Genomic DNA, 26565 nt, shown 5'->3' on the forward strand with positions numbered 1-26565 from the left:
GGCAGGCGGACTCTCAACCACTGCGCCACCAGGGAAGCCCCATCCTGTGGATTTTTAAACCCCATGCCTTGGCTTATTCCCGCTCCTAAGAATTTATAAACCCCACCCCCCGACTCATCTGCCAAAATCCTATCCGTCCTTCAAGTTCAATATTACTTTCTTTGGGAAGCTTTTCCTGATCCTGTTTGGCAAAATAAATGGCTCACTCCTCTAAGCTCAGGTAACATTTTGTTCAAATTCCCTCTCTTTTCACTCTTTTTTAATGTGTTGTCTTACCTGCCAGACTGTAAGCACATCAAAGGCAGAGTCTGCCTTACTGTCCTAACACACAGTGCCTTAAAAAAGGCTGATGCTTTTTATGGGCCAGATAGACATGAGCTGTTGATTGACTGAACCTTCTACATAGTTGGAGATTTTTGTTTTGTTTGTTTGTTTGGTTTGGTTTGGTTCAGGCCAAATAAAGTTGTGAACTTTAAAATTGATTTTTACTCACTGGCCTTGTTTCTTGACCTAAGTGGTAGCTGTGCAGTGGACTCTGGTATAATGATACAGTGAGAGTCTGACCACAGAGAGGATTCGTCACCAGCGCTTCAGTGCCCTCCTCTTCTCTATCCTGTTTGACCACAGTCGGCTACTAATTAGGTCAAGAGCCAGGTTCAGTTCCTGACTTTCCAGTTAGTTTCTCCCTATTCCTGTGCCCCAACTAGTCACCTCACAAAAGTGTCCTGATGACTGGTCCCAAGGTGAGAAAACAGATAATAATCCACAGATAAAGCAGTGTCCATCCATCAGCAATACTGGGACCATAAGTCAAATCCATTATCTGCGTGTTTTCAGTTCATTTCTATAGATGCCTTCACAGGTCTATTTCCTAGAACCCCAGACCCTGAAGTTATTTAAAGGGACAAATAAATTGAACAAAAGCAGCTAAACATCTACTGTTTCTTACACCGATATTGAGAGTTTTGACCCAACAAAGACACAGACCAAAAGAAGTGACTCCTGAAGATTTCGAGGACCTATTTCCATGCTCAAACTGAGGATAACAGTAAGGAAAAGGGTTAGCCTGGCATGATACAGCTGACTGAGCTCTCCTGGCTTCTACTTCATGGTTTAGATAATCATTTTGTAATTGTATACAAAATGTATACAATGTAGTTGTATATTTGGAAGCTTGGGTTTCATTCACATCTCTTAAAATCTGTAAGAAAATTTAAAAATGTAAACTCCAAGCCATCTCTTTTCCTCTCTTCAGAAGTGAATGAAAATCCCTAGAGGCTGATGCTTCTAGAGCCAAGGATATCACACCTCTTTTCTCTCAATGGTTCATCTCTTACTTACTCTCTTTCATGTTGCTTCAAATTAAAATATAAAAGATTAAAATATATATATATAAAAGATATATTAAAAATACTAAAATTGGGAAGGATTGTGGAGAACTTTTATTTTTCTTGTCTCCCAGAGAGTCCCTAAACTCTACACGAAGAAGGAAAACAGAGAAGAAGATAGAATTCATTCCTAGATTGAAAAAAGAAATATTTTTAAGGAAGGGAAACCCAGGGAAACAAATTATTCTCAAGCAGTTTAAAGTCTCATCATGGTAAAATATTATCATTTAATGCAAGCAATGTTTACTTACTGATGCACTATTAAATGAAACAGTATAGAAAAGAAGGTTAGATTTAGCTTAAAAAAATTTTTTTAAACACCATTTCTATTTTTTTTTTTTTTTTTGCGGTACGCGGGCCTCTCACTGTTGTGGCCTCTCCCATTGCAGAGCACAGGCTCTGGATGCGCAGGCTCAGCGGCCATGGCTCACGGACCCAGCCGCTCTGCGGCATGTGGGATCTTCCCGGACCGGGGCACGAACCCGTGTCCCCTGCATCGGCAGGCGGACTCCCAACCACTGCGCCACCAGGGAAGCCCCATTTCTCTTTTTATCTGAGCTCCACCAGATTTCAACACTGGGGGCTTTAGGAACCTTCGGAGACTCTCTTTTTGCTTGTCTCTATAGTCAGAAGTAATTCACAATTCAATTTAGTAACATCAAATGGTAAAACCTCAACTATATTAACTGACATTTCTTTTAGTTAGTCTGAATTCATTAAAATCAGCAGGTGATTTTTTTTTCCAGTGGCATGCACGTCCTTTTCCAATATGACAAGTCAACAGAAAACACAAACTGCCCTGCTGCAGCTCAAGTAATCGGCTACTGCCTCTAGGCTGAGCCCCAGTGACATGGCCACTGCACAGAGAAAGAGGCCAGGCTTTCTCTGGAATGCTTCCATGAAGGGTCTAAGGGGAACCCAGCAGTAAATTATTGTAAGACCACCACGGATTTTAATGGAGATCTAATCATTCCCAGAAAGAAGCACACTTAGAAAAGAGAGGTCCCATCCTTCCACGATCTTGCGAACATTTTGAATGTTTACAACTTTGTTCTTTCAAGGGTAAAAACACCTATAAAACATTATTAAGATGATTGGAAATGGTTACAGTTCTTATTCAATCACTCCCAAGTCTACCTGATCTACATTTTAAAATTTACCAAGACTCTGAAGATAAGATTTGTAAGAAAAGAGAAGATATGACCAGGTCTAAGCTCCCAAGATTTGAACAACTTAGGGCAAAGCATTTATTTCTTTTGGTTGACTTTTTCTTCATTCCAATTTGTACTTGTTCAGTCTGTTAAAGCCCAAGAAAATCCCTGGCCAGGGGTGCTCTATATGAGAACAGTGCCATGTGAGGCGGGGCGGCCTCCACTGCTCCCTAAAAAGCTGACAAATCTACCAATAGCCAAGAGTCAAAGACTGGGGGATCTTTGGGTGGAAGAAATACTACAATTCATTCCAGTACCATTCTCCCAACCAATCTTCCTCATCCAGAGAGCTGTGAGCAATAAAGGAGAACAAGAGTAATTCACTGTGGGGCTTCCCTGGTGGCGCAGTGGTTGGGAGTCCGCCTGCCGATGCGGGGGACACGGGTTTGTGCCCCGGTCCGGGAAGATCCCACATGCCATGGAGTGGCTGGGCCCGTGAGCCATGGCCGCTGAGCCTGCGCATCTGGAGCCTGTGCTCCGCAACGGGAGAGGCCACAACAGTGAGAGGCCCACGTATCGCAAAAAAAAAAAAAAAAAAAGAGTAATTCACTGTGATTGTTGGCTCTTCCCCAGGAGGAGACTTAAGCAGTCTGGCGAAGACAGAAATGGAATAACACAGCTGAGCAGAGCATGCGGCTGCCTGAACACTTGGTCAGAGGGGATCCCACTGGGAAGGCTTTCAGTCCCAGGGCAGTTGGAGTATGGCTAAGCTGAAATTCCAGGTGGACGGTGTAGTGTGATGCCAGCAACGTGTGCACTGTGTCTAGGAGGAGTACAGGTAAATCAGATTAGAACAGGAAGCTCGGTTGGTCTGATTTCTGACTGGCCGTTTTTATCACAGGACTAACGTTTCTGAACCCTTCATAGACGGAATGGCCATCGTGAGGGTCTGTGGCAAAGGTACAGTTTGGGTCCTGTCTGGTCTAGCCATGGTCATAGCATTAAAAGCCAAGATTAGGATTTGGACCTGGGATAAGTCTTGAGAAAAGGTGAATTCAGTGGGTGGCTTTCTCCTTGTAAAAAAGACTAGACATGAATTTTAAAGTCAAGATCTTGCAGGAGCTTATCTTCCTTTTGGTGCTTCAAAGCTTATTTTAAATATTTTCTCTTTTAACCCATGCTGCACTTCCCCATGGTTAACATGGCAAATTTCACACATGTAGAAAGTCATGCAGTTGAATGATTTTACCTTTGCCTGCACCTACATCAGGTGGGAGAATACCAGCTTTCATGAAGGGAAACAGAAATAGGACACTATATAGTTAGCATGTAAAGCTACATAAAAACACTTCTTAAAATGCATGCAAGAAGAATGGAGTGTACCACATCAGGTACAGGGGACGTTTTTGTTCCCAAACTTACCAGTAATCAAATCCCCACATTACTTAAAGTGCTTTTGCCTATTATGTAAGAAGGCTTAGGAGATTTCAAACCAATTTTGGGGTAAAAATGTCAATTTCTTATGCTATGGAAGATAATCAAATAAATGATCCTTAAGCAATTCTACAATTTAGAGACATGCAAAATCTTTTACAATGCTTTTGATCATTTTCATTGAATCTCAAGTTTTTCAAAATAATTTTTAAAAGTATTAAAGGAAGTGTTCATTCTTTTTTTAAATACTTTAATGGAGCTCTTTTGCTTTCTGTACCAGATGGCATAGCAAATTATGAAGTCCCATGCTCAAACACAAAGTAAATGCTTTATTTAATAACTGTTTTGATTTCCTTGCTAGAAAACCTAAATCAGTATGTAGACTAGCAAATTATTTTCTGGTAAATCAAGATCAGAACCACAGTTACATATATTTATTTGTGTATAGGTATGCATGTCTGTGTCTGCATGTGTGTATTACACATATGCGTATGTGTGTATATATGTAAAGTTGTAGATAGGAAAAAACATTGCCATGAACTTTGAATTTAAGTGTGGCAAAATACTGTAATTTCCCACTCTCACCTCAATATTTTAATATAAGTTTAAAAATTTCATAGGGACTTAAAAAACAAACATCAAATCATTATTCCAGTATGAATTAAATAGCTGCTTATATATATATATATATATCAGAATGAGAGGTTACAAATAAGTGTTTGTATTAATTGGGTAACACGGATACTTCCACGGTAAGAAGGAAAGAAAAAGCATAAACTTAAAGATTTCTGTCTCACGATACTTCTAGTTATATGGATTTTATACATACCCATCTTACCTTCATCCACAGTTGTTATTGCTTCCTCTGTTATTTGACTTCCTGATCCTGCTGCTGTTTGTGCATAGAAATAAAATTTATACCGAGTGCTGAAATTTAAATTTTTTAAAGTCCAGCGGGTCTTGTTGGCAGGAATTTTCAAATCTACCAGAGGGCCTAATTCATGGGTGCTGTTAACTGTCAATAAGAATATAAACAAAATAAAATAATAAAATAAATGAACAAACCAAACGAAAACAAACACACTGACACAGAGAACAGAACAATGGTCACCAGAAGGGAAGGGGAATGGGGGGATGTTGAAATGGGTAAAGGGGTCAACTGGATGGAAACTCAACTTTTAGTGGTAGGCACACCGTAGTGTATATGGAAGTCAAAATACAGTGTTGTACACATGAAACTTACATAATTTTATAAACCAATGTTACCTCCATTAAAAAAAAAGAACATTCATTGCTGTAGGAATACTATCGTAAATAAATGTGTCAACCAAAAATGTTCAACCTGGACTACACGGACTTTTGTAATCCTACTCACTCTTTGTCCGACATAATTGATAACCTTACATAGTCCTATAATTGGGAGATTGGGATTGACATACACACATTACTGTATATAAAATAGATAACTAATAAGGGCCTACTGTGTAGCACAGGGAATTCTACTCAACACTCTGTAATGACCTGTATGGGAAAAGAATCTAAAAAGAGAGTGGATATATGCATATGTATAACTGATTCACTTTGCTGTACACCTGAAACTAACACAGCATTATAAATCAACTATACTCCAATAAAAATTTAAAAATAAGATAATCTCAAGGTTCACACTGCGATTCTAATACAAATGCATATATTAATATATGTATGTATATATGTAAATATATATACATAGATATTTAATTTTGTTTTTGCATACCTTTTAATATAAAAAAATAAACTATGGGATAAACCATAAAAAAAAATCCTATAATATGGTGTAACAAGGGGAAATATGTTTTCCAGGGGCTTCTAAGCTGGGAGAATTTTCTGGTTGAATCGCAAGAGCATTTCTCGTGTCTTTGTTTTTGCAGGTGGAGTCATGGGCTGTTAAATAACCCTAAATCTCATCTTCAGAGGCCTTGCGCCAAAGGAACCCCTCTTCTTACCCTCTGCTGGTTATACAATACATGACACCTACATACATAACGACAGCACGCACTTAAGCCCCACGCTCAAGGTCTGTATTATTCTCCACGTAATTTAATTTTCAAAAGCACATGTCATTTTTCTTTAAAAAGTATGATTTGAAGTTCCTTCTAGAATAACACTTGAAGGTATATGTATATATTCTACATCTGTAAAGAAAATACCCCGTTTGTATTTTAAGATAACAGTCTTTTTCCTTCGTAAACCATATTTCCCTGTTTCCTTCTCCCCATAACTTACTTGGCTGATATTTTAAGGTGTACTCTGTCAGAATGCCATTTGGGTGGCTTGGTGGCTCCCATTCCAAAGTGAGAGAATCTAGTGTTGGATTAACAATCTTCAAAGAGGATGGAGCGCTGGGGACTTCAAATGAGACATACAGTCAACACAAAGGTTTCTGAATGTTTCAAACTGTATTAAAGTGACATATTTCACCAGGTCCACACAACTCATCAAGATTTTTTTTTTATGGCTGCACCAGACGGCATGCGGGATCTTAGATCCCTGACCCGGGTTCGAACCCGTGTCCCCTGCAGAAGTGTGAAGCCCTAACCACTGGACTGCCAGGGAATTCCCCAAGATTTTTGGCTTCTGTAACTCGTTTTTGTTCCTGATTCAGCTGAAAATACGTTAAGAGAAACCTGTTTCGCTTTTGCTCTTTTTCCCTCACCTGTTCCATTTAGATTCATTAAAACCATCCTCTCCGGGCTTCCCTGGTGGCGCAGTGGTTGAGAGTCCGCCTGCCGATGCAGGGGACACGGGTTCGTGCCCCGCTCCGGGAGGATCCCACATGCTGCGGAGCGGCTGGGCCCGTGAGCCATGGCTGCTGAGCCTGTGCGTCCGGAGCCTGTGCTCCGCAACGGGAGAGGCCACAACAGTGAGAGGCCCGTGTACCACACACACACCAAAAAAAACCATCCTCTCCAAATACATAAAGGCTTTGCCTTTATATGGACCCAAACCAATGGTTTTAAAAGAGATGGTACTTGTTTGTTTCGTGAATGGGGTCTTAATAAAAGCGAGCTAGTGACTGAGCGGAACTATTCTAACCAGACCGTTGAGTAGAAGCAGCTGTGTTCTTTCTGGGCTATTAAGGACTGTTTTCTCCAACAAATCAGGTGTCTCCAAACAGTCAGAACACTCTGCCTGCCGGGCTCTGGGCCTGAGCCAGCCCCCCCACAAGCACAGAGGAGCTCTTATCCAGAGAGCTGAGAGACGCCCGGCAGCTCGCAGTGATGGACAACAGCCCGGGTGCTGGCACACCCTGGCTCTGGGGAAGGAAGGAGTGCAGGGTGTCAGGTTGTCCGTGGCAGAGGCTGGCAAATTACCAGCGGAAACATGCCTGGTCTTTCATTCACTTCCTCAGAGCATGATGGATGATGGCAGCCCTCCCTCACGATCGTGACCTTCTTTACCCAACCTACCATGTTCCCTAAACCCTCCTGTCCCTCTCGCCAGAAACCAGGCAGTCGAGCTGAATTTCCCCCTCTGCCTCATTTCCACCAACTCCTGGGACACTAAATCCTGCCGCACCCACCCTGCTAACCTCAACTGTATCCATTCCCTCCTCGCCTCTCTGCCACTGCCCCCCTTCAGACCCTCAGTGGCCTTTGCCTAGAACAGTCCTGGCCCAGAGTTCTAAGCTTCTGCAAATCACCCCTTTGAGAAACTGATGACAGCCACAAACTCTCCCCAGAAAAATATATGTACCTTGTATATAATATTAGGGGGTTCATGGAGCTCCTTAAACCCATTCATTGACACCTGAAGAGACTACCGTCCTCAGGTTAAGAGCTTCTGGCTTGAGGGTTAATATCCATAGCATTTAAGACCATCCATCATTTTGGTCCTCCCTAGCTGAACTTCCTCCCTCTTCTCGCCGTTCTCGCCTGCCTGACTTACCGTTCCCTGAAGGAGCCATGCTGTTTCTCACCTTTGTGGACAGACTACTCTTCTCTTGTCTGTTCTTTAATCCCCTGGTTCTCTTTTCTATGGCACCTTCCCCTGAGCCATCTAAAGGGCCAGTGTAGGGTCTCACTAGCGAAAGCCTCTAGTGGAAGGAGCCCTAAACCTCCAAGGAGCAACGAGGCTGAGGACAAGCCATTGTAATGAGATGGGAGGTGGACACAGGTGATTCTCAGAGGCTGTTGGGTAGCTGCCAACACCATGAGCCCTTCAACCAGGAGCCAGGACAGGGTTTGTCTGTGAACTGCTTTTAACCACACCTGGGTATATATCCGGAAAAAACAAAAACACTAATTCAAAAAGATACATGCACCCCCAACGTTCACAGCAGCATTATTTACAATAGCCCAAGCATGGAAGCAACCTAAGTGTTCATCAATAGATGAATGGATAAAGAAGATGTGGTACATATCTACAATGGAATACTACTCAGTCATAAAAAAGACTGTACACCTGTAACTTACAAAATATTGTATAGCAACTATACTTCAATAAAAAAAGAATTGTCCTCTAAAATAAAATTGTAACCAAAATGTTTATTTAAAAAAAAAAGACCTAAGCAATCCACAGAAGCTATCTGGATCATTTTCAATACTGGCTTGAGGCAAAATTCAAGATAAGCAAAGGCCACGCTAGTGCCTTTCTTACTACATGGCCCTCTCTCCTCATCCACTAGGCTCCCAGGTGGCTGTGTCCTGACTCCTCTGGCCCCCACTCCTGCATCAGTTGTGGTTGGTTCTCCCTTCCTCCTCCCCTTGCCATGGCCCACACTTGCAATGACTCTTCCCTTCTCTTCCCAACACGTTCTGTCAAGATGGCCAACCTTCGGGCCTCCCTGGTGGCGCAGTGGTTGAGAGTCCGCCTGCCGATGCAGGGGATACGGGTTCGTGCCCCGGTCTGGGAGGATCCCATATGCCGCGGAGCGGCTGGGCCCGTGAGCCATGGCTGCTGAGCCTGCGCATCCGGAGCCTGTGCTCCGCAACGGGAGAGGCCACAACAGTGAGAGGCCCGCATACCACAAAAAAAAAAAAAAAAAAAAAAAAAAAAAAAAAAAAAAAAAAAAGATGGCCAACCTTCTAACTCAGTTCCACGTTGGCATGAACTGCAAAGGTGCACTGAGAAAGAAGTAAACTACAACCTAGAGGATTCTTTTCCTTTCTAGATATTTTTCTGAGGTGATCACATCTAGTTCTCACGCTTTCTGGCTAAGGTAACTGAGGTTTAGAGAAATTGTATAACTTGCTTCAGGTCAGAAAGTTAATGACCCAAGTCAGCATCAAATTAGCAAGGTTCTACAAACTAAGTGTCCATCAACAGATTGATGGATTAAAAAGCTGTGGTGGGCTTCCCTGGTGGCGCAGTGGTTGAGAGTCCGCCTGCCGATGCAGGGGACACGGGTTCATGCCCCGGTCTGGGAGGATCCCACATGCCGCGGAGCGGTTGGGCCCGTGAGCCATGGCCGTTGAGCCTGGCGTCCGGAGCCTGTGCTCCGCAATGGGAGAGGCCACAACAGTGAGAGGCCCACGTACAGCAAAAAAAAAAAAAAAAAAAAAAAAAAAAAAAAAAGCTGTGGTATACATACACACACACACACAATGGAATACTACTCAGCCATAAAAAAGAATGGAATTTTGCCATTTGTAGCAACATGGATGGACTTGGAGGGTATTATGCTAAGTAAAATAAGCCAGACAGCGAAAGATAAATACAGTATGATAGCGCTTATATGTGGAATCTAAAAAGTACAATAAAGTAGTGAATACAACATAAAAGAAGCAGACTCACAGATATAGAGAATGAACTAGTGGTTACCAGTGGGAGGGAGTGGGAGGTACAGACTACTGGGGGTAAGACAGGCTCCAGGATGTATTTTACTACATGGGAAATATAACCAATATTTTGTAATAACTGTAAATGGAAAGTAACATTTAAAAATTGTATACAAATAGGGAATTCCCTGGTGGTCCAATGGTTAGGACTTGGTGTTTTCACTGTCAGGGCCCAGGTTCCATCCCTGGTTGGGGAACTAAGATTCTGCAAGCCATGCAGCTCGGCCAAAAACAAAAAATTGTATGAAAAAAAATTAGCAAGGTTTTTGACCTTGTGATTAACTGTGGAGAAACATTTTAAGTCAAGAGAAAGGGGGTTTCAGGGAAGCCTCTGAAGCCTTCCCCACACCCTCAGGCCATCGACGAGCTGACACTCTGTCAGCTCTGAGTGTGCTGTGTTCATCTGTGGGAAAAGCACATTTGGCTTCCAGACTATACTTTCTTTGGGGGCCCACCGGTCACGCACAGTCCCTGAGGATGCACCACTCACTGCGAGGATCCCAGTGGCACGTCCACCCTACCTCCCTCCGGGGTATTGAAGGCCCTGTCGGGGCTGGCTGGACCCTCCCCTTTCCTGTTGACCACGCGGACATTCAGTGTGTAGTGGCTAAAGGGCTCCAGCCCAGGCAACATGCCGTGAGTCTTGCTGCCCTGGAAAGTGAGGATCTTTTTCTCAATATGGCGTCTGTGTCTTGTGGACGAACTCTGTGCCTTCCAGTAGTAAATCTGAAACAGCAAGAGTACAAGTCAGGGATGGACAAGGGAGCCAACAGAATCCTCATGCTCACAAAAGTAAAGCTTTATTATTATTATTTTCCCCAGAAAGTTCCCTTGGTGCGTTTTAGACTAGTGGAACAACGGACAGATATCATTTCTGAGGCAAGAGAGTAGGAGGCATAGGTAATGAGGGAAATTTTAAGAAATTGTGATGAAGCGCGGTTATGCTATGTTGTTGGAGAAGTCTAAGTGAAATAAACCAAAGAAGTGAAACAGCATGAGACCCATATAGAAGGATTTAAGTGTCCTTTACTTGTATAAAATATTCTAATGGTAAAAAGTACTGCCCAATATTTACATACTTTTGCAGAGTTAATACAACTTCATGTACAATATATCATGTAGTTTAATACTAAAAACCACAGTGAAGCGTTTATTATTACTATTCCTACAGTACAGAAGAGCCCCTGGGCTATCAAGACATAAGAAGACCCTCCACTTCAAGTCTAGGGCTTTCTCACTTTGCCAAACTGCATCACTTAATTAAAAATACTTATTTTTTGGTATGAAATTGTAGACAGATTTTGAAGAGATAAAATGTTGATTAACTTTGGATAGAAATCCAGAACTATTGTTTATTAAGTCCTCTTAAAGTCATCTTAGGAGTTTAAAGGCACCTTCAAGAGAACTCAACATATATACAGAATCTGGCAATCTTAGAGGAAGAAAAACCAAAAACCCAAAGTTGAACATGATGCAGTGCAAAAACCGACCTCTAGAGGTCAGGGTTTGACCAATCAAAGCCTGACTGCCTTGGTAGGTGTGAAAGTTCTTTGACCACCTCTCAATCAAAACTATGAATCGGTCTTTCTGTGCTTCCCAAGAACACAGATAACTGATGTTTATAAGAATGACTGAGTTGGAACTCTAGGATATTGAACTATAATCTAAACTATTTAAAACAAAAGTCTACATTGTTTTCTGGATAGTTTTGTTTGTTCAACACATAGTTTTGTTCGTTTAAAACCACAGTCAGTGTGGTTTTAAAGCTAGGTGCATTTCATTACATTCTAGTTTTTTGAACATCGGTTTTCCTCATTTCGTGCATGCGGTAACTGTTGAGTTGGCAGAATGTAGACTATCTGTGGGAAAAATGGAGAAAGAATTTTTTTCTCCCTTTGTGTGCAGTGAGATTTCGATCCAGCTCTAGCTGGGATGCTTCAGAGGTAGGCTTCCTGAGGCAGTACACCTGATGAACTCTCAAGGCCTCCTCCGGCCAAGCAAAGGGCGTCTGGCATTGGCCGATGGACTGTTTCTGAGAAAAGAACATGAAAGGTCTCTTTCACTTGCCCGATAGCCCTGCAGGTGTCCTCGGATACTTTTCAGAGGTACCGGGTCCCAGTGCACCTCGGCTAAGGTGCTGTTTACCACATTTACGTGCACATTCCCAGGAGCCACCATTGGGACTAGGGAAAGATGAGAAAGGGGGGTAGAAGTATCAATGTCATTTTGAATTTCCTGCAAAAAATGTCACCGTCTCCTAATTTTAGCTTGAAACATGCCCCAGCCCGATTCTATGTATTATCAAGGATGGAGAATAGATGGGTTTTTTTTTTTTTTTTTTTTGAGCTCTGTTCATTTGACTTTGTGAGAACAACATATCTTTTTAAAAAGTAATAACTTTTAACACGCTGAACCTATTTCCTACGTAGCAGGCTGTTTAGATGCAGAAATGTTGAGCGAAATCACGGCTGCCTCCCATCCTCCCTCCCAATCTCAGCACCTCTGGACATGGCCTTGACTTGCACTTTGGTTAAGTCTGTTTTGCTGGGGAAAAATAGACATGAAGTAGCATCAGGCACTTACGGTCTTCTCCAGAATGTCCCAGGACCACAGCTGGCTCTGGAGCAAAGCCCGCGTCGTTCAGGGCCTGAACTTTGATCAGGTATGGGACAAAGGTCGGGGTGCCCGAGACAATGTATTTGGATACATCTGCCACAACCATAGACGTCCATTCATCATCACCATCCTTCTGGCGCCAGCTAACTTTGTACTGAAGGCCTGGCCCATTAGATTCGAAACCATTCAAGGGCTACAAGAAAAGCCAGACCATCAGAGCTTATAAAACAGATCAGCGGTGCCATCTCTTACTGGAACGGCAAATTCAATTCCCAGACTTAAAGATGGTGAGCACTGCGCCACTAAAGTACAAGCTATGAACAATTTTCTCCAGGGACCTTTTGTCCTTTTTTTTCACCTGTGATGAGATCCACAGCTTGTTTGGGATCAACATTTCAAAGGTGGTTAATTTCTATCTTGAAGTAGTAAAAACCCCCCAGGCCTCTCAGATTCTGGCTCCACAGTCATGGGTAGGTGACATAAAATTTTCCATGTATATAGTTTCCTTTATGTGTTCCTGGTTGTGTGACAGCACCTCACTGTCTATTTTACTTGGAGACTGAAATTGTGAACTACTTCTTTCTTTAAAAAAAAAAAAGAGATTGGCTTGTCATTCTATCCTGTTTCTACAGGCATGTATGTATCTAAGTATATACAAACACGTATGTATCTAAGAATGGATGTATGGATCTATCTAAAATAAGTTTTAAAATCACACAAGCAAATATATATTAATTTTCCAAGTCCAAAAAATAGAGACAGGCCAAAAAGAAAAAAGTAGAAGAAGTTGACTACTGGTACCTGTCTTCTAGAAGGTTCTCTACGATGGTGACAACACAAGCTACTATTTATTGAGCACATTCTATGTGATAGGCACCGTTCTAAGTACGTTATAAGTGCATTAACTCCTTTAATCTTATGAGGTTGGTTTATTGTTATTCCCATCACACAGATACACACCAGAAATGTTAAAGAAATGCCTTAAAGTCACACAGTTACTAAGTGGCAAAGCTGGGATTTGTACCATTCATTTTGGCTCCAAGGATCAAGCTTTTAACTACTACACGATTAAAAAATATATGATATATGTATATATTCCAAAAAATGTGTGAAAGGGGATTTTTAATACAGGTATTATTTAAAAACAACTTTTCTTTCCACTCTAAAATATAGTTGAATATTTCAGACATAGCTCACCTTCCACGTAATCACCAAATTATCCGGCTCTGATCCCAGCCCTTCCACAGCCGTGGGATTTTTATCTGGTTCTAGAAGTTAAACAGCCACATACTCGTAAACTTTGGTCTCTTGCAAACAGTGGAAAAGCCTTCTATTTTATTTCATGTCACAGAAGTCCTGCTTTACCTGCAGCTTTAGTCAAATACTGCTCAGATGCCTCGCTGGGCAAGCTCCTCCCCAGGCTGTTCACGGCCATCACTCGGAAGGAATAGTTGACATAGGGTGACAACTTCAGCTGGGCTGTGGTCTGAGCTCCAGAGACTTCAATTTGGTGATGCCACAGCCCCGGCTCATGCATTGCATCTTCATATTCAATGATGAATTCTGGCCACACCACACACACACAACAAATCCAAGACATGAATTCCGTCACCCAGTGGTAGGTCGCGAGGATAACGAACAGGACAATCTAACAAGAGCAGCTGAACATGAATTATCTCACTTTCAAGAAAAATTCACTAGAATATTTTGATTTCAGAAGCCTAGTGTCCTCAACACTTAAGCAAATCCAATAAGAGTATGCTTTCTCTAGCATGCTGAGTTTAGCTCCTTAAAATTGTTTAGAAGTGACCCACATATTCCTAGGAAAGTTTAAACATACTAAAAGATGATTGATTTTTTCATAACAGGAGATGTTACGTGAAATACAGAGAGATACCTTTTCCCACCAAACATACTGGCAACAATCAAATGTTTAACACACTTTGTGAACTATGACACAGGGAAACAAGCATTCTCATACTTTGTGGGAAGTGTAAATTGGTACAACTTCTATAGAGGACAATTTAGAACATCTAACAATATTTAACTCAGAGACCCTTTGACTCAGACCCTTTGTGCTTCCAGCAATTTATTTTGAATAAATGTGCTCATGCATATGTTCGAAGGCACATGAAAAAGAATCCACATGGCAGCATTGTTTGCAACTGAAACAGCCTAATTGCAAACAATTGTTCATCAATAGGACACTGATGAACCTAAATGTTCATCAATAGGACACTGATTAAATAAATTATGATGCATCCACACAATGGAATGTTCTGCAGCTGTAAAAAATGAATAGGGCTGCTCCACATGTACTGAAACAGAATGATTTCTAAAATATATTGTTAAGTGAAACCAAGTAGGGTTTAGAACATAATCCAGTGTGTGCTGGATACTACAGCTGTATAAAAATAAAAAGATTTATTATAACATATACACATACACATACGCTTAAAGTACATGTGTTACCTCTTGGAGGATATACACTGTAACACTGGCGTCACTGGAGGAATTGAGAATCAGGGGTGGGAGGAAGACTTACTTTCCAGTGCATACCTACACTCTTGTCTCTAAAATTTTGTGGTATGTACATGTTTTACCCTTGTAAAAAATAAGTATTTATTTGTAACGATATATGCACCCCAGTGTTCATTGCAGCACTAGGTACAATAAGCCAAGATATGGAAGCAACCTAAATGTCCATCGACAGATGAATGGATAAAGAAGATGTTGCACATACATACAATGGAATATTACTCAGCCATAAAAAAGAATGAAATAATGCCACCTGCAGCAACATGGATGGACTAGAGACGATCATATTAAGTGAAGTAAGCCAGGCAGAGAAAGAGAAATATCATACGATATTGCATATATGTGGAATCTAAAAGAAAATGATACAAATGAACTTATATACAAAACAGAAATAGACCCACAGACATAGAAAACAAACTTGCGGTTACCAGAGGGGAAAGGTAGGGGGAGGGATAAATGAGGAGCTTGGGATTAACGTATACATACTACTATACATAAAAGAGATAACCAACAAGGACCTACTGTATAGCAGAGGGAACTATGCTCAATATTTTGTAATAACCTATGAAGAAGAAGAATGTCAAAAAAATATATGTATAACTGAATCACTTTGCTGTAAACCTGAAACTAATACAACATTGTAAATCAACTATACTTCAATAAAAAAAAGAAATGCAAAAAATAGGTATTTAGATATTCATTAATTGCCTACTACATGCCATGTACCATGATATGAATTAAAGGTACACAGATGAACTAGAACTATGTGTTGCATTGCTCGGAAGCTCAGCACTTAGAGTTCTCCTTCTAATCTATGTTAATTTGCTGGTGATCTCCAGTTTCATAAACTGATGACCTTCACATTTATATCTTCAGCCCTTATTTCTCCCCAGAACTGCAGACTTGGATACTTAATTGCCTACTCAAGAATTCCACTTGTTTGTCTAGTACAGCATCTCGAATTGGATGTGACCAAGACTCATCTTGCTCTTCACCCCAACTGGTAGTGACAACTCAGGTCAAAACCTTGAAGTCCTTCTTGGCTCTCTCCTTCTCTTATACTCTCAATAGACCCGTTGGCTGTACCTTTAAAATATATTCAAAATCTCAGCTTACCATTTCTCAGCTCCTCCATCCCTATAAGCCTACTCCAGGTCACCAAGATCTCTTGTGAGAATTATTGCATAACCTCCTAGCTCACAAGTTCCCAAACTTTCTTAGTTCACGGTGTGCTTAGCGTCTCAGTAATTTTTTTCATGGCTCCCTTAGGTCAAAAGAAATACCTAACATTTCTGTGTATTAAGGAGTTAGGTCTATATAATCTAATAAGTGTTTAGGGCTTCCCTGGTGGCGCAGTGCTTGGGAGTCTGCCTGCCGATACAGGGGACATGGGTTCGTGCCCCGGTCCGGGAGGATCCCGCATGCCATGGAGCGGCTGGGCCCATGAGCCATGGCCACTGAGCCTGCGCGTCTGGAGCCTGTGCCCCGCAACGGGAGAGGCCACAGCAGTGAGAGGCCCGCGTACCGCAAAAAAAAGTAATAATAATAAAATAAATAAATAAATAATAAGTGTTTATGTCTTAAAATCTACTGGGCACCACATAATTTGTCCAACCTTGTAAACAGATTTGACACCACCTTCCTCATTTCCTGTTTCACACTTATTTTCACATGGTACTTGCTTTTTATCACCACAAAGGCTTTGCAGAGATATGACACTGTCACAGTGTGATGTAGCACCATTAATATTGAAACTGTGAACTGCCTCCAGCTAGTATTTCATGGGGTGTCTGACAGATGTCACTGTGTTTTTTCAAAACCAAAATTTGGGGGCCTCCCTGGTGGCTCAGCGGTTAAGAATCCGCCTGCCAATGCAGGGGACACGGGTTCGAGACCTGGTCCAGGAAGATCCCACATGCCGTGGAGCAACTAAGCCCATGTGCCACAACTACTGAGCCCATGTTCCACAATTACTGAAGCCTGCACGCCTAGAGCCTGTGCTCTGCAACAAGAGAAGCCACCACAATGAGAAGCCTGCACACCACAAGGAAGAGTAGCCCCTGCTCATCATAACTAGAGAAAGCCCGTGCACAGCAATAAAGGCCCAACTCAGCCAAAAAAAAAAAATTAAAAAATTAAAAATAAAAACCAAAATTTAAAAATCAAAAACTTCATATCCGGAGGCACCTGTGAGGTTTGCTGACGTTCTGTATGGCATTTCAACGCATGGTTTGAGAACTGTAGTCCTGCCTGGTCTCCCCGCTCTCCCTCTTGTTCCTCTCTAGACCCTTTTCAATAGAATAGCCAGTGTGCTCCATTCCTCTCCTTCAGGGGTCCCCAACCCCCGGGCTGTGGACTGATACTGGTCCGTGGCTTGTTAGGCTTGTTGGGCGAGCGAGTGAAGCTTCATCTGCCGCTCCCCATTGCTTGCATTACCACCTGAACCATCGCTTGCATTACTGCCTGAACCATGGCTCACATTATCGCCTGAACCATCCCCCCCTCCCGCTCCGAGGAAAAACTGGCTTCCACGAAGCTAGTCCCTGGTGCCAAAAAGACTGGGGACCACTGCTCTACTTATCCCTCCGATTCCTCCCCAACGCCTACAAGGGCCTACAAGGCCCTGCACAGTGCACATCCCACTCCACCCACCAACCCTTTGCCTCTTTGACCTTCTCTCGTACTTCACTTCTTCTTGTTCCTTTCACTCCAGCCAGCCACAGTGGCTTCCGAGAAACATGCTCCTGTCTCAGGGCCTTTGCTGTTTTTCTTGCTCTCCCTGGAAAGCTCTTCCTCCAGTTAACTGCATAGTGTGTTCACTACCTGCCTCCTCATGTCTTTATTGACATACTCAAATGTTACCTTCTTTTCAAAAATTTATTATTTTTTAATTGGAGTATAGTTGATGCACAGTATTGTGTTAGTCTCAGGCATATAGCAAAGTGATTTGGTTATACATAAATAAATGTATATAACTATATTCTTTTTCCCCATTCTTTTCCTTTATAGTTTATTACCATATATTGAATACAGCTCCCTGTGCTATACAGTAAATCCTTGTTTGGTCGTGCACATCTGTTAATCCCAAATTCCTAATTTATTCCTCCCCCCTTCCCCTTTGGTAACCATAAATTTGTTTTCTATGTCTATGAGTCTATTTTTATTTTATAAATTAGTTCATTTGCACTATTTATTAGATTCCACATATAAGTGATATCACATAATATTTGTCTGTCTCCATCTTACTTCACTTAGTATGATACTTTCTAGGTCCATCCATGTTGCTGCAAATGGCATGATTTCATTCTTTTTTATGGCTGAGTAGTATTCCACTGTATATATGTACCACATCTTCTTTATCCATTCATGTGTTGATGGACACTTAGGTTGCTTCTGTGTCTCGGCTATTGTAAACAGTGCCACTATGAACTTTGGGATGCATGTATCTTTTTGAATTAGAGCTTTCATTTTTCCTGGATATATGCCCAGGGGTGGGATTGCTGGATCATCTGGTAACTCTATTTTCAGTTTTTTAAGGAACCTCCATACTGTTTTGCATACGAATGTTACCTTCTTAAGGTAGCCTTTCCTGACCACCCTGTTTGTAACTATACCCCTGACCCTCATATTCTTTACTCTCCTTCTCCTGCTTTGTTCTTTGCATGGCCTAAACATGGACACACACATAACCATGTGTATAGATATATGTGTGTTTGACTCCTCTTGGAAGCAGATGCAGAGATAGAACTAAATGTGTAGGAGATTTATTTGGGGAAGAGTCCATGGAAGATAAAAGAGAGAGAAAGCAGGAGACGGCAGGGGAGATCTTCAGACCGTAATGCAGGTCTGACGTCTGAGAAAGGAGAGGGGAAGGAGGTGTGTGTGGAAAAAGCCTCAGATTCCAATACAGATAGATTCAGCCAGGTCAGCAAGGAGCCCCAGAGTGAAGTTCTGTAGGAGGCATGGCTGAATCTAGGACCCTCGCTGTGCTCAGTCCCTGGACTAGCTCAGGAAGAGAGGGGCCTCATGGGAACACTGCAGCTGATCCCTAGGGAGGGGGCAGCAGATGGAGCCTGGTGTTGACATCCCTTGTAGTGGGTTCTCTCTTAAAAAGAGATCTGTGTGTGTGTGTGTGTGTGTGTGTGTGTGCGTGTGTGTATATATATATATTTACACACATATATACATATATATAATGACATTATACACAATAACATAACACGTATTAATTTTATCTTATTTGTGTCCTCAATTAAAATATAAACTTCATAAGGGCAGATATTTTTGACTGTTTTGTTTTAGAAGAATGCCTGGTACATAATAGGTACTCAATAAATGTCTGTTGAATGAATGAACGAACGAAAGAGTAGAAATGCCTTTAAATCTAATGGTATCATTTTAACATGGGTAAAAAGAGTCTCCAAGCACCCTCACCAGCTAAATCTGGCTAATGTACTGAATTACCTGGAAGATTCAGCATGAATGAATACGTGTTCTGATCAAGGACCAAAAACTCCACTGAGAAAGGAACACCACCAAAGAACACAAGATAGAGAGGATGCTTTTGTTTAATTTCATTGGATCTAGTCTGCTTTACCAGAAGGTGCAATAAATCAACACGCACATCACTTCAGCAGTATCTTAGGTCATCATCGGAAAGGAATTTCGTCTTCCTGCAGTATATACCTGAAGGTAGTAATATATTACAGACTTGTGCCTACTCTCTTAAGTATCTTTTCGGTTTTAAAACTTATAAGCTTATCTATAGTCTAATTTTACTAAGCTCTTCCAGTACCCTTATGGCATGGTCCCTCACCCAATTTTATTCTCTAAGCTGATGTCATCAAGGTGAGGAGGTGACATTGGTGACTGTGCCACTTTGTAGCCAGGGCTAATGGAAAGAAAGAGACCTGATGTCTCACCCCAGTTCTGTTACCAACTGTGGGTTTGAAAAGTCACTTTACTCATCAAGTCTCAATTTCCTAATAGCTAGACTGGTCCTTCTATTGTTTTCTCTCATATTAATGGGCAAAATGAATAACTTGCAATACATCTTCCTACTGTGGTAGAAAATTGAAGGTGATTCTTATGGATCTTAAACACAAAATGATAGTGTACTTGCTTAATTAACATCTTCAGCAATTAATTAGTGTCCCAAACCAGAAGTTGTAACCAGGAATAACTCCAGCTCTGAATAACAGAACATATATAACTGTTTTGATTCTATTAGCAATGAAGCAGAGAATGCCAGCAAATATCTTCTGCAAGCAATTTCAATTACATGGGATACAGTGCTTTGAAAATAATCATTAAGTTTGTCAGTGAAAAAGCAAATGACACCACATACTTGTAATAGGGCTATTGTTGTCATCGCCTGGGGTCCATGACAGCTGAACACTCCTGTCTAGTTGATCCGTCAATTCTAAATCAAAGGGAGGATTTGGGACATCTGTAGACCAAACACACACATCATAGTTAACCACCCGACTTAGGAGGTTCTCCTTTACTCATGATACTATTCTCAGAGGGGACTTGTAAAGACACAGCACACGTAATGGCCAGTGAGCATGCAACTGAAAGGAAATGAAAACAGCTGAGGCTGCTGGGAACACACACGCACACCCAAGAGAACCCCTCAATGAGCTCTGCTTGCTTCTCTTTGAAATGAAACTAAATCCCTTGTCACCAAAGCCAGGGGAGGACATGTATGGTTCTCCAGCACTCTCAGTGTGTGTCTTCTCATAAACATAGAGGAGCACAAACAGAAAAAACAATACAGAAGCTGAATTTCTAATAAATGGGAAACAGAGAATAGGAAATGCTGAAAAACAAATACAGGCAAATGTACATACTATTAAAAGAAGATGCAAGTGTTCTTTCTGAAACATGCTAAATTACAGATTTGGGGGCACCTGAAGAATATTTATATTTTTAAGGGAATTCTAAAATTGATGCTATGCAGGTAGCCCTCGGCATGCAACCTTACGTGGATGCTCAGTACAAGTCAGTCAGGCACACAGGGAGGTGTGTTTATTCTCAGAGGACACCAGGGTATAGATGCCTGTCGGGACGAAGGTGTCTGAGGAGCATGTCTGCCTCTTCTAATGGTGCTTCTGAGATCTAGAGAGTTAATGTTCCCCCTGGGCCTTTTCCTGACCTTGCTCTTGGGAGTAACTCTGGCTCTTGGGGGAACCAGAGGCCATAGAAAAATATGAGCACTTTTATCCTACCAGTAAAGAAGCAGTAATTGTCTATAAAGGACATGTCTTCTACAGCATAATTCATAATACTATGTAACATCCAGCTGAGTTTTCACCACAAAATTAATTTTTGTATTTATATGTTGAATAAACATGAGCGTTCTTTAATTAAAAAGATTTCGGGAAAAAAATTGATTTAACTTCCCGACTCAGAAAAATCATGCGACGTGAAAGTGTCCTCCTTTTCGTCTTTCTTTAGTGATTTATCTTCTGTGAACACAGTGAGTGGGTGGTTTTCTTTGTTAGAAAGGTCAAATGTTGTACTAAGCATCCATTGCTTTCCTATGTAAATTTCTTGAAAATGGAATCCCCAAACAACATTTAGTTTTCCAGAACAACTTTTTTTTTTTTTTTGCGGTACGTGGGCCTCTCACTGTTGTGGCCTCTCCCGTTGCGGAGCACAGGCTCCGGACGCGCAGGCTCAGCGGCCAAGGCTCACGGGCCCAGCCGCTGCACGGCATGTGGGATTTTCCCAGACCTGGGCACGAACCCGTGTCCCCTGCATCGGCAGGCGGACTCTCAACCACTGCGCCACCAGGGAAGCCCCAGAACAACTTTTAATAGATTGAAATGAAAACCTAAGTTGTGGAATGATATTTGAAATTGCTTTTTCAGTCTGTAAAATATGGATGATAGCTTTTGAAAAAGCACTATGCTACTTTACAAGGAAATGCTGTCAAAGAGGGACTTTTAGCAAATGAAATGACTTTGCAATAACACATGAAATACTTGGAAGCGAGTGGCAATATATTTAGTGAAAAGTTCCAGAATTATAATGAAGAAATGATTTATAGCAGTAAATGGACAACACAGCAGAACACCTGACAGAGCCCTTTTCCTTAAAGAAACACAATGACATGATAGAGAAAAGAAAGTAATGGACTTCTTTCGTACATGTGAAATTGTTTGAAAGAAAACAGAGAAAAGGACTCATATTAGTTTACCGTAAATGGGAGCTGGAGTTGGAGTGGGAGCTAGAAAGGACAGTAATATAAAGGAGTTTAATCAAAATTAGTAGTGGACAGATATAAGATAGCACAAGAAGACAAAGTCTGAGCATGATTAAGATAATAAAACTGAGCCTTATGCTTAGCTGTGAGACACAGCATTGATAAACATGCAGTAACAACACAGGGGGAAACCCCCTTCGATTTTAAATAAAGGTAGATCGTTTCCCCCCCGTTTTCTCATAAAAATATCACTAATGTGCTTAACCACCGTTGTATTGCAGTGTTGCTACAGAGTACATTTATACTGAAATTACTGCCTCAAAGGCATCTTTCAAGGAAGAAAGATGTGGGTATTTAACTCACCTATAAAATGCTAAATCTGTAACAAGCAAACAGTTACTACTGACAATTTTTCCTTTCAACCTAAAACAGGGCAGCCAGTTGTGCTGTATGTGTTCTAGCTCTTACCGACAACGCTGAGCACAGCACTGGCCGAAACGTTGTCCAGAGTTGTGTTGGCCACACATGTGTAGGTCCCACCATCGTCATCACTGACATCAGTGACCACCAAATGGTCCTTGTCAACAGTGAACCTGTAATTATCACATGCTCAAAGCGGCTGGAATGGACATCCCAATACACCCAATGACGGTTTTACTGGCATGAAAGCAACTGTGAACTTGGTAAAAGGGAAAGATGATAAAGATTTGCAGCACATTAGAGCTAAAATCCTATACAATACATGCCACTTTGATAATGATTAAAGTTGGAAAACATTTTGAATGAGTGAGAAGCTTGGGTTAGAAATGATGTCAAGTCATTTAGTCTGATGGCTTTCAACCACGCCTCTGGAGTTATAGGAGCTTCCTTAAGACCAGGGGCATCTAGAGCTGAGCTGGGGGCAGCTCCAGTTACCCTGAACAGAGGGCTTTCCTAGGCTTCTGCTGCTACCACTCATCTGGCTCAATTTCTAACAAAGTGTGTATTTTAAAATAATTTGATATTAATTATTATTTATTATTTTTAAATTGAACTATAGTTGATTTACAATGTTTCAGGTATACAGCAAAGTGATTCAGTTATATATATATATATATATATATATATATATATATATATATAAAATACTCTTTTTCAGATTCTTTTCCATTATAGGTTATTACTGACTATTGAATATAGTTCCCTGTGCTATACAGTAGGCCCTTGTTGTTTATTTTATATATAGTAGTGTGTATCGTTAATTCCAAATTCCCACATAGTTCTTTTACGGGCCATTTACAAGAAACAGGGCACCATTTGGGCATAGTTGAAAGAAGCCACAGAAACCATTTCTACCAGCAGACAACACTCCTTCCCGTTGGGGTGATGCTTGTGCCCCTCTGCATCAGCTAAAATTCTCGTCTTTGACTCTGTGTACTTTGTCAAATCGAGAGCCTCACCTGGAAAATGGGCATGACCTTTCTTTCATACCAAGCTAAAGGAATGCAATGCGCTCAGGCTCTTTCAAATTCTTTACCTGTTTTTTTTTTTTCTCCTCCTTCTACTCCCTTTAGGTAAAATGAAAACTCCCCATCCAAATAAAAACTAGTGTCCTGTAAAATACTGACGAAGATTCAGGCTCACTCTGATGATTAAAGAGATCGTATTTCTGCTTATTTGTAAAATGGGAATGAAAACATCTGTTGAGAGTGCACCGTACAAGTTAGAAAACAATGGATGTTGTTCAAGACCTGAAAGGTTTTTCACATCCTGAATTACACAGGAGACTGACACAAAGACAGACAAACATTCTCAGGGTCTTATTTCTATAACTTGATACCTTTTTAGGTCCAAATATTCTACAGCATGAAGAGAAAATGTATATCTACTTTGGAGAGAGAGCAGACTTCAGAAACTTTAAAAACATAACCATTAAGTTACTGTACAATAAACCTTTAGTTCAAGAGCAGCTTAAAGAGAGAAGGAAGAGAAAGGAAAGAAATTGTCTTCAAATACCTTCCGTCACTGGGCAGCTCCCTGTGGTCCTTCAGCCACGTGATGGTGGGGATTAAAGTGTGATCGTGTTTCACTATGCATTCAAAGGACACCGTGCTCCCTCTTTGCACAACTGCATATTCAGGCTGTTTAATGATCCTCGTTGGATCTGAAATGGAAAGTTACCATTATCCATTGCCAAAGCTGGAGAATTTAACAGAATCAAGACATAGAGAACAGACTTGTGGTTGCCAAGGGGGAAGGAGGGTGGGGGAGGGATGGACCGGGAGTTTGGGATTAGCAGATGCAAACTATTACATATAGAATGGATAAACAACAAGGTCCTACTGTATAGCACAGGGAACTCTATTCTATATCCTGTGATAAACCATAAGGGAAAAGAATATGAAAAAGAATGCATATATGTATCACTGAATCACTTTGCTGTACAGCAGAAATTAACACAACATTGTAAATCAACTCTACTTCAATAAAGTAAATTTTTTTTAAAAAGCTGGAGAATTTGCTCAAAGTCTCAAAATACTGAAAAAATGTTTGTCACCTCTGCCTCACCTTTGATCTCTAAGTGAATGTCGTTCTTCGCCATTCCTAATTTATTCCTTGCAACACATGTATAAGTTCCCGTACTGTCCTTCTGGGCCACAGGAATTTCCAAAGTTCCATTTTCATGTAAAACATAGATATCTTCACGAAGAGCACTCCCTTTAGCACCTTTAAACCTTCATTATGAAAACGATCACAAAGACGAATAAAAATATTATAATTTGAAATGCCCTGTTCAAGGTCCAACACACCACACGATCTGCATTACAGTATCAAGGTCAGAGGCGTTTGGAAGCCGCACAAGCATATCGCATACTTGTAAATCAGGGGGGTTAATGCAAAGACAGATGCCAAACTGGAGAATTCAGCGATAAATGGTGTTTGAAGAATTAGGATGACAATACAAAACACTTAATTTGTAATTTTCATTATAAGAGATTCATAACTTAATAAACACATTAGTACCTATTTTAGCTCTAATAAATAATAAAATAGACACAATGAAGACTGCTCTTTTTGACCTTTCCCCCCTACTGTGATGTGTTTGTAACTCCATCTACACGTTACAATTCTAAAGAGATTTTGACTTCAAGGTTACAAGGGTTGTACTTTTGAGAGTATAAATAGGAACATATTCAGGGAAGGAGAAGAAGAAAGTATGCATGTAAAGTATGTCCACACTGAGCTTCCAGGTTAGTGTTCAGACAGGAGAAGTGAGGATGGATGAAAAGCCGTGTGAAACTAAGCGTTAATCCATCTCCTTTGCTAGGAAATTTTCTGCACAAGCATCCGTGTTTGGGCTTCCATCCTACCCCTGGCTTTAATCTCACACCAGGAAGTGGAGCCCCACATAGTGTCTGGCACCTGATAGACAATCCATAAATGAATGTTCCAATTTTCTTTCACTCATTCTTTCTGAGCTGCTGCCTCTCCTGGCCTTGTCTCTTTCAGCTCATGCTGGTGTGTGTGGGGGGGAGGATGAGCAGGACTGTTACCACGAGTGGTACGTGAAAAGGGATGTGGTCGAAAGAGGGAGTGAAAGGATACAGGGGAGCTTGGCTGGATCCCAGGACACTCAGTGGGAGAGGAACACTGGTAATAGCAAATTCTGTTCTTTTGTTTTTTTGTTTTTTTTTTGCGGTACGCGGGCCTCTCACTGTTGGGGCCTCTCCTGTTGCGGAGCACAGGCTCCGGCCATGCAGGCTCAGCGGCCATGGCTCACGGGCCCAGCCGCTCCGCGACATGTGGGATCTTCCCGGACCGGGTCACGAACCCGTGTCCCCTGCATCGGCAGGCGGACTCTCAACCACTGCGCCACCAGGGAAGCCCGCAAATTCTGTTTTTTAAGCTTATGGACCCTGCGTCCACCCCAAATGATATTTTATTATCAAGGAATGTCCCCCAACCCATCCCTCTAGCCACCATTTGTGACGTCCCGGGTGATGTCCATAGCACTGTAAAATACAGCCACTTTAATTTTTTTCAAAAACATTTACATATCCCTCTGGGATGGACAAAGCGTGCTGCCAAAGAGATCATCCATGTGACAGTATTTACCACAGAGTGAGTCGTTAATAAATATTTGTGAATACATTTAATAATTAATAGGATGATGGCTTCTGTACTGCCTTTTTCCTGTCTGTTCTCTGACTAAAACCCCACATATTGAGAAATTCGAAGGCTTTGGCAAATGTAAACATGACAAACAGATATGGCCGCTACTTACCACTCGATGGTAGGCAGAGGAGACCCAAAGAAGGCACAGTCTAGGAGAGCAGGCCTGTTTGCAATGACTTGATAGAGTGTGTCTGCAGACGTAAGGATTCGTGGTGGCTCAGCTAAAAACGTTTTGGAAAGGTAAAGTAAATATT

General features: G+C 41.4%; 1 protein-coding gene across 20 annotated transcripts in view; it reads right to left on the bottom strand.

The window, feature by feature from the left end:
* The window catches only part of NRCAM (neuronal cell adhesion molecule), a gene marked incomplete at both ends in the record, with an annotated part of 88217 nt that overhangs the window by 21500 nt on the left and 40152 nt on the right, over positions 1-26565 (bottom strand). For 5 of the 20 annotated variants that reach the window (XM_079711544.1, XM_079711542.1, XM_079711540.1 and 2 more), the window contains 12 exons: positions 4812-4988; positions 6239-6361; positions 10314-10518; positions 11860-11975; positions 12376-12601; positions 13606-13676; positions 13774-13971; positions 20294-20395; positions 22625-22749; positions 24152-24299; positions 24704-24870; positions 26421-26532. In XM_079711544.1, the coding sequence (XP_079567670.1) occupies positions 4812-4988; positions 6239-6361; positions 10314-10518; positions 11860-11975; positions 12376-12601; positions 13606-13676; positions 13774-13971; positions 20294-20395; positions 22625-22749; positions 24152-24299; positions 24704-24870; positions 26421-26532 (1770 nt within the window). Of the gene's footprint in view, positions 1-3788; positions 3825-4802; positions 4989-6238; positions 6362-10313; positions 10519-11859; positions 11976-12375; positions 12602-13605; positions 13677-13773; positions 13972-20293; positions 20396-22150; positions 22181-22624; positions 22750-24151; positions 24300-24703; positions 24871-26420; positions 26533-26565 lie in introns of all 20 variants that reach the window. The other 15 variants (XM_079711557.1, XM_079711552.1, XM_079711550.1 and 12 more) reach the window with 7 other exon arrangements.

Source organism: Hyperoodon ampullatus (assembly GCF_949752795.1).
Source record: "Hyperoodon ampullatus genome assembly, chromosome: 9".
Lineage (NCBI taxonomy): Eukaryota > Metazoa > Chordata > Mammalia > Artiodactyla > Ziphiidae > Hyperoodon > Hyperoodon ampullatus.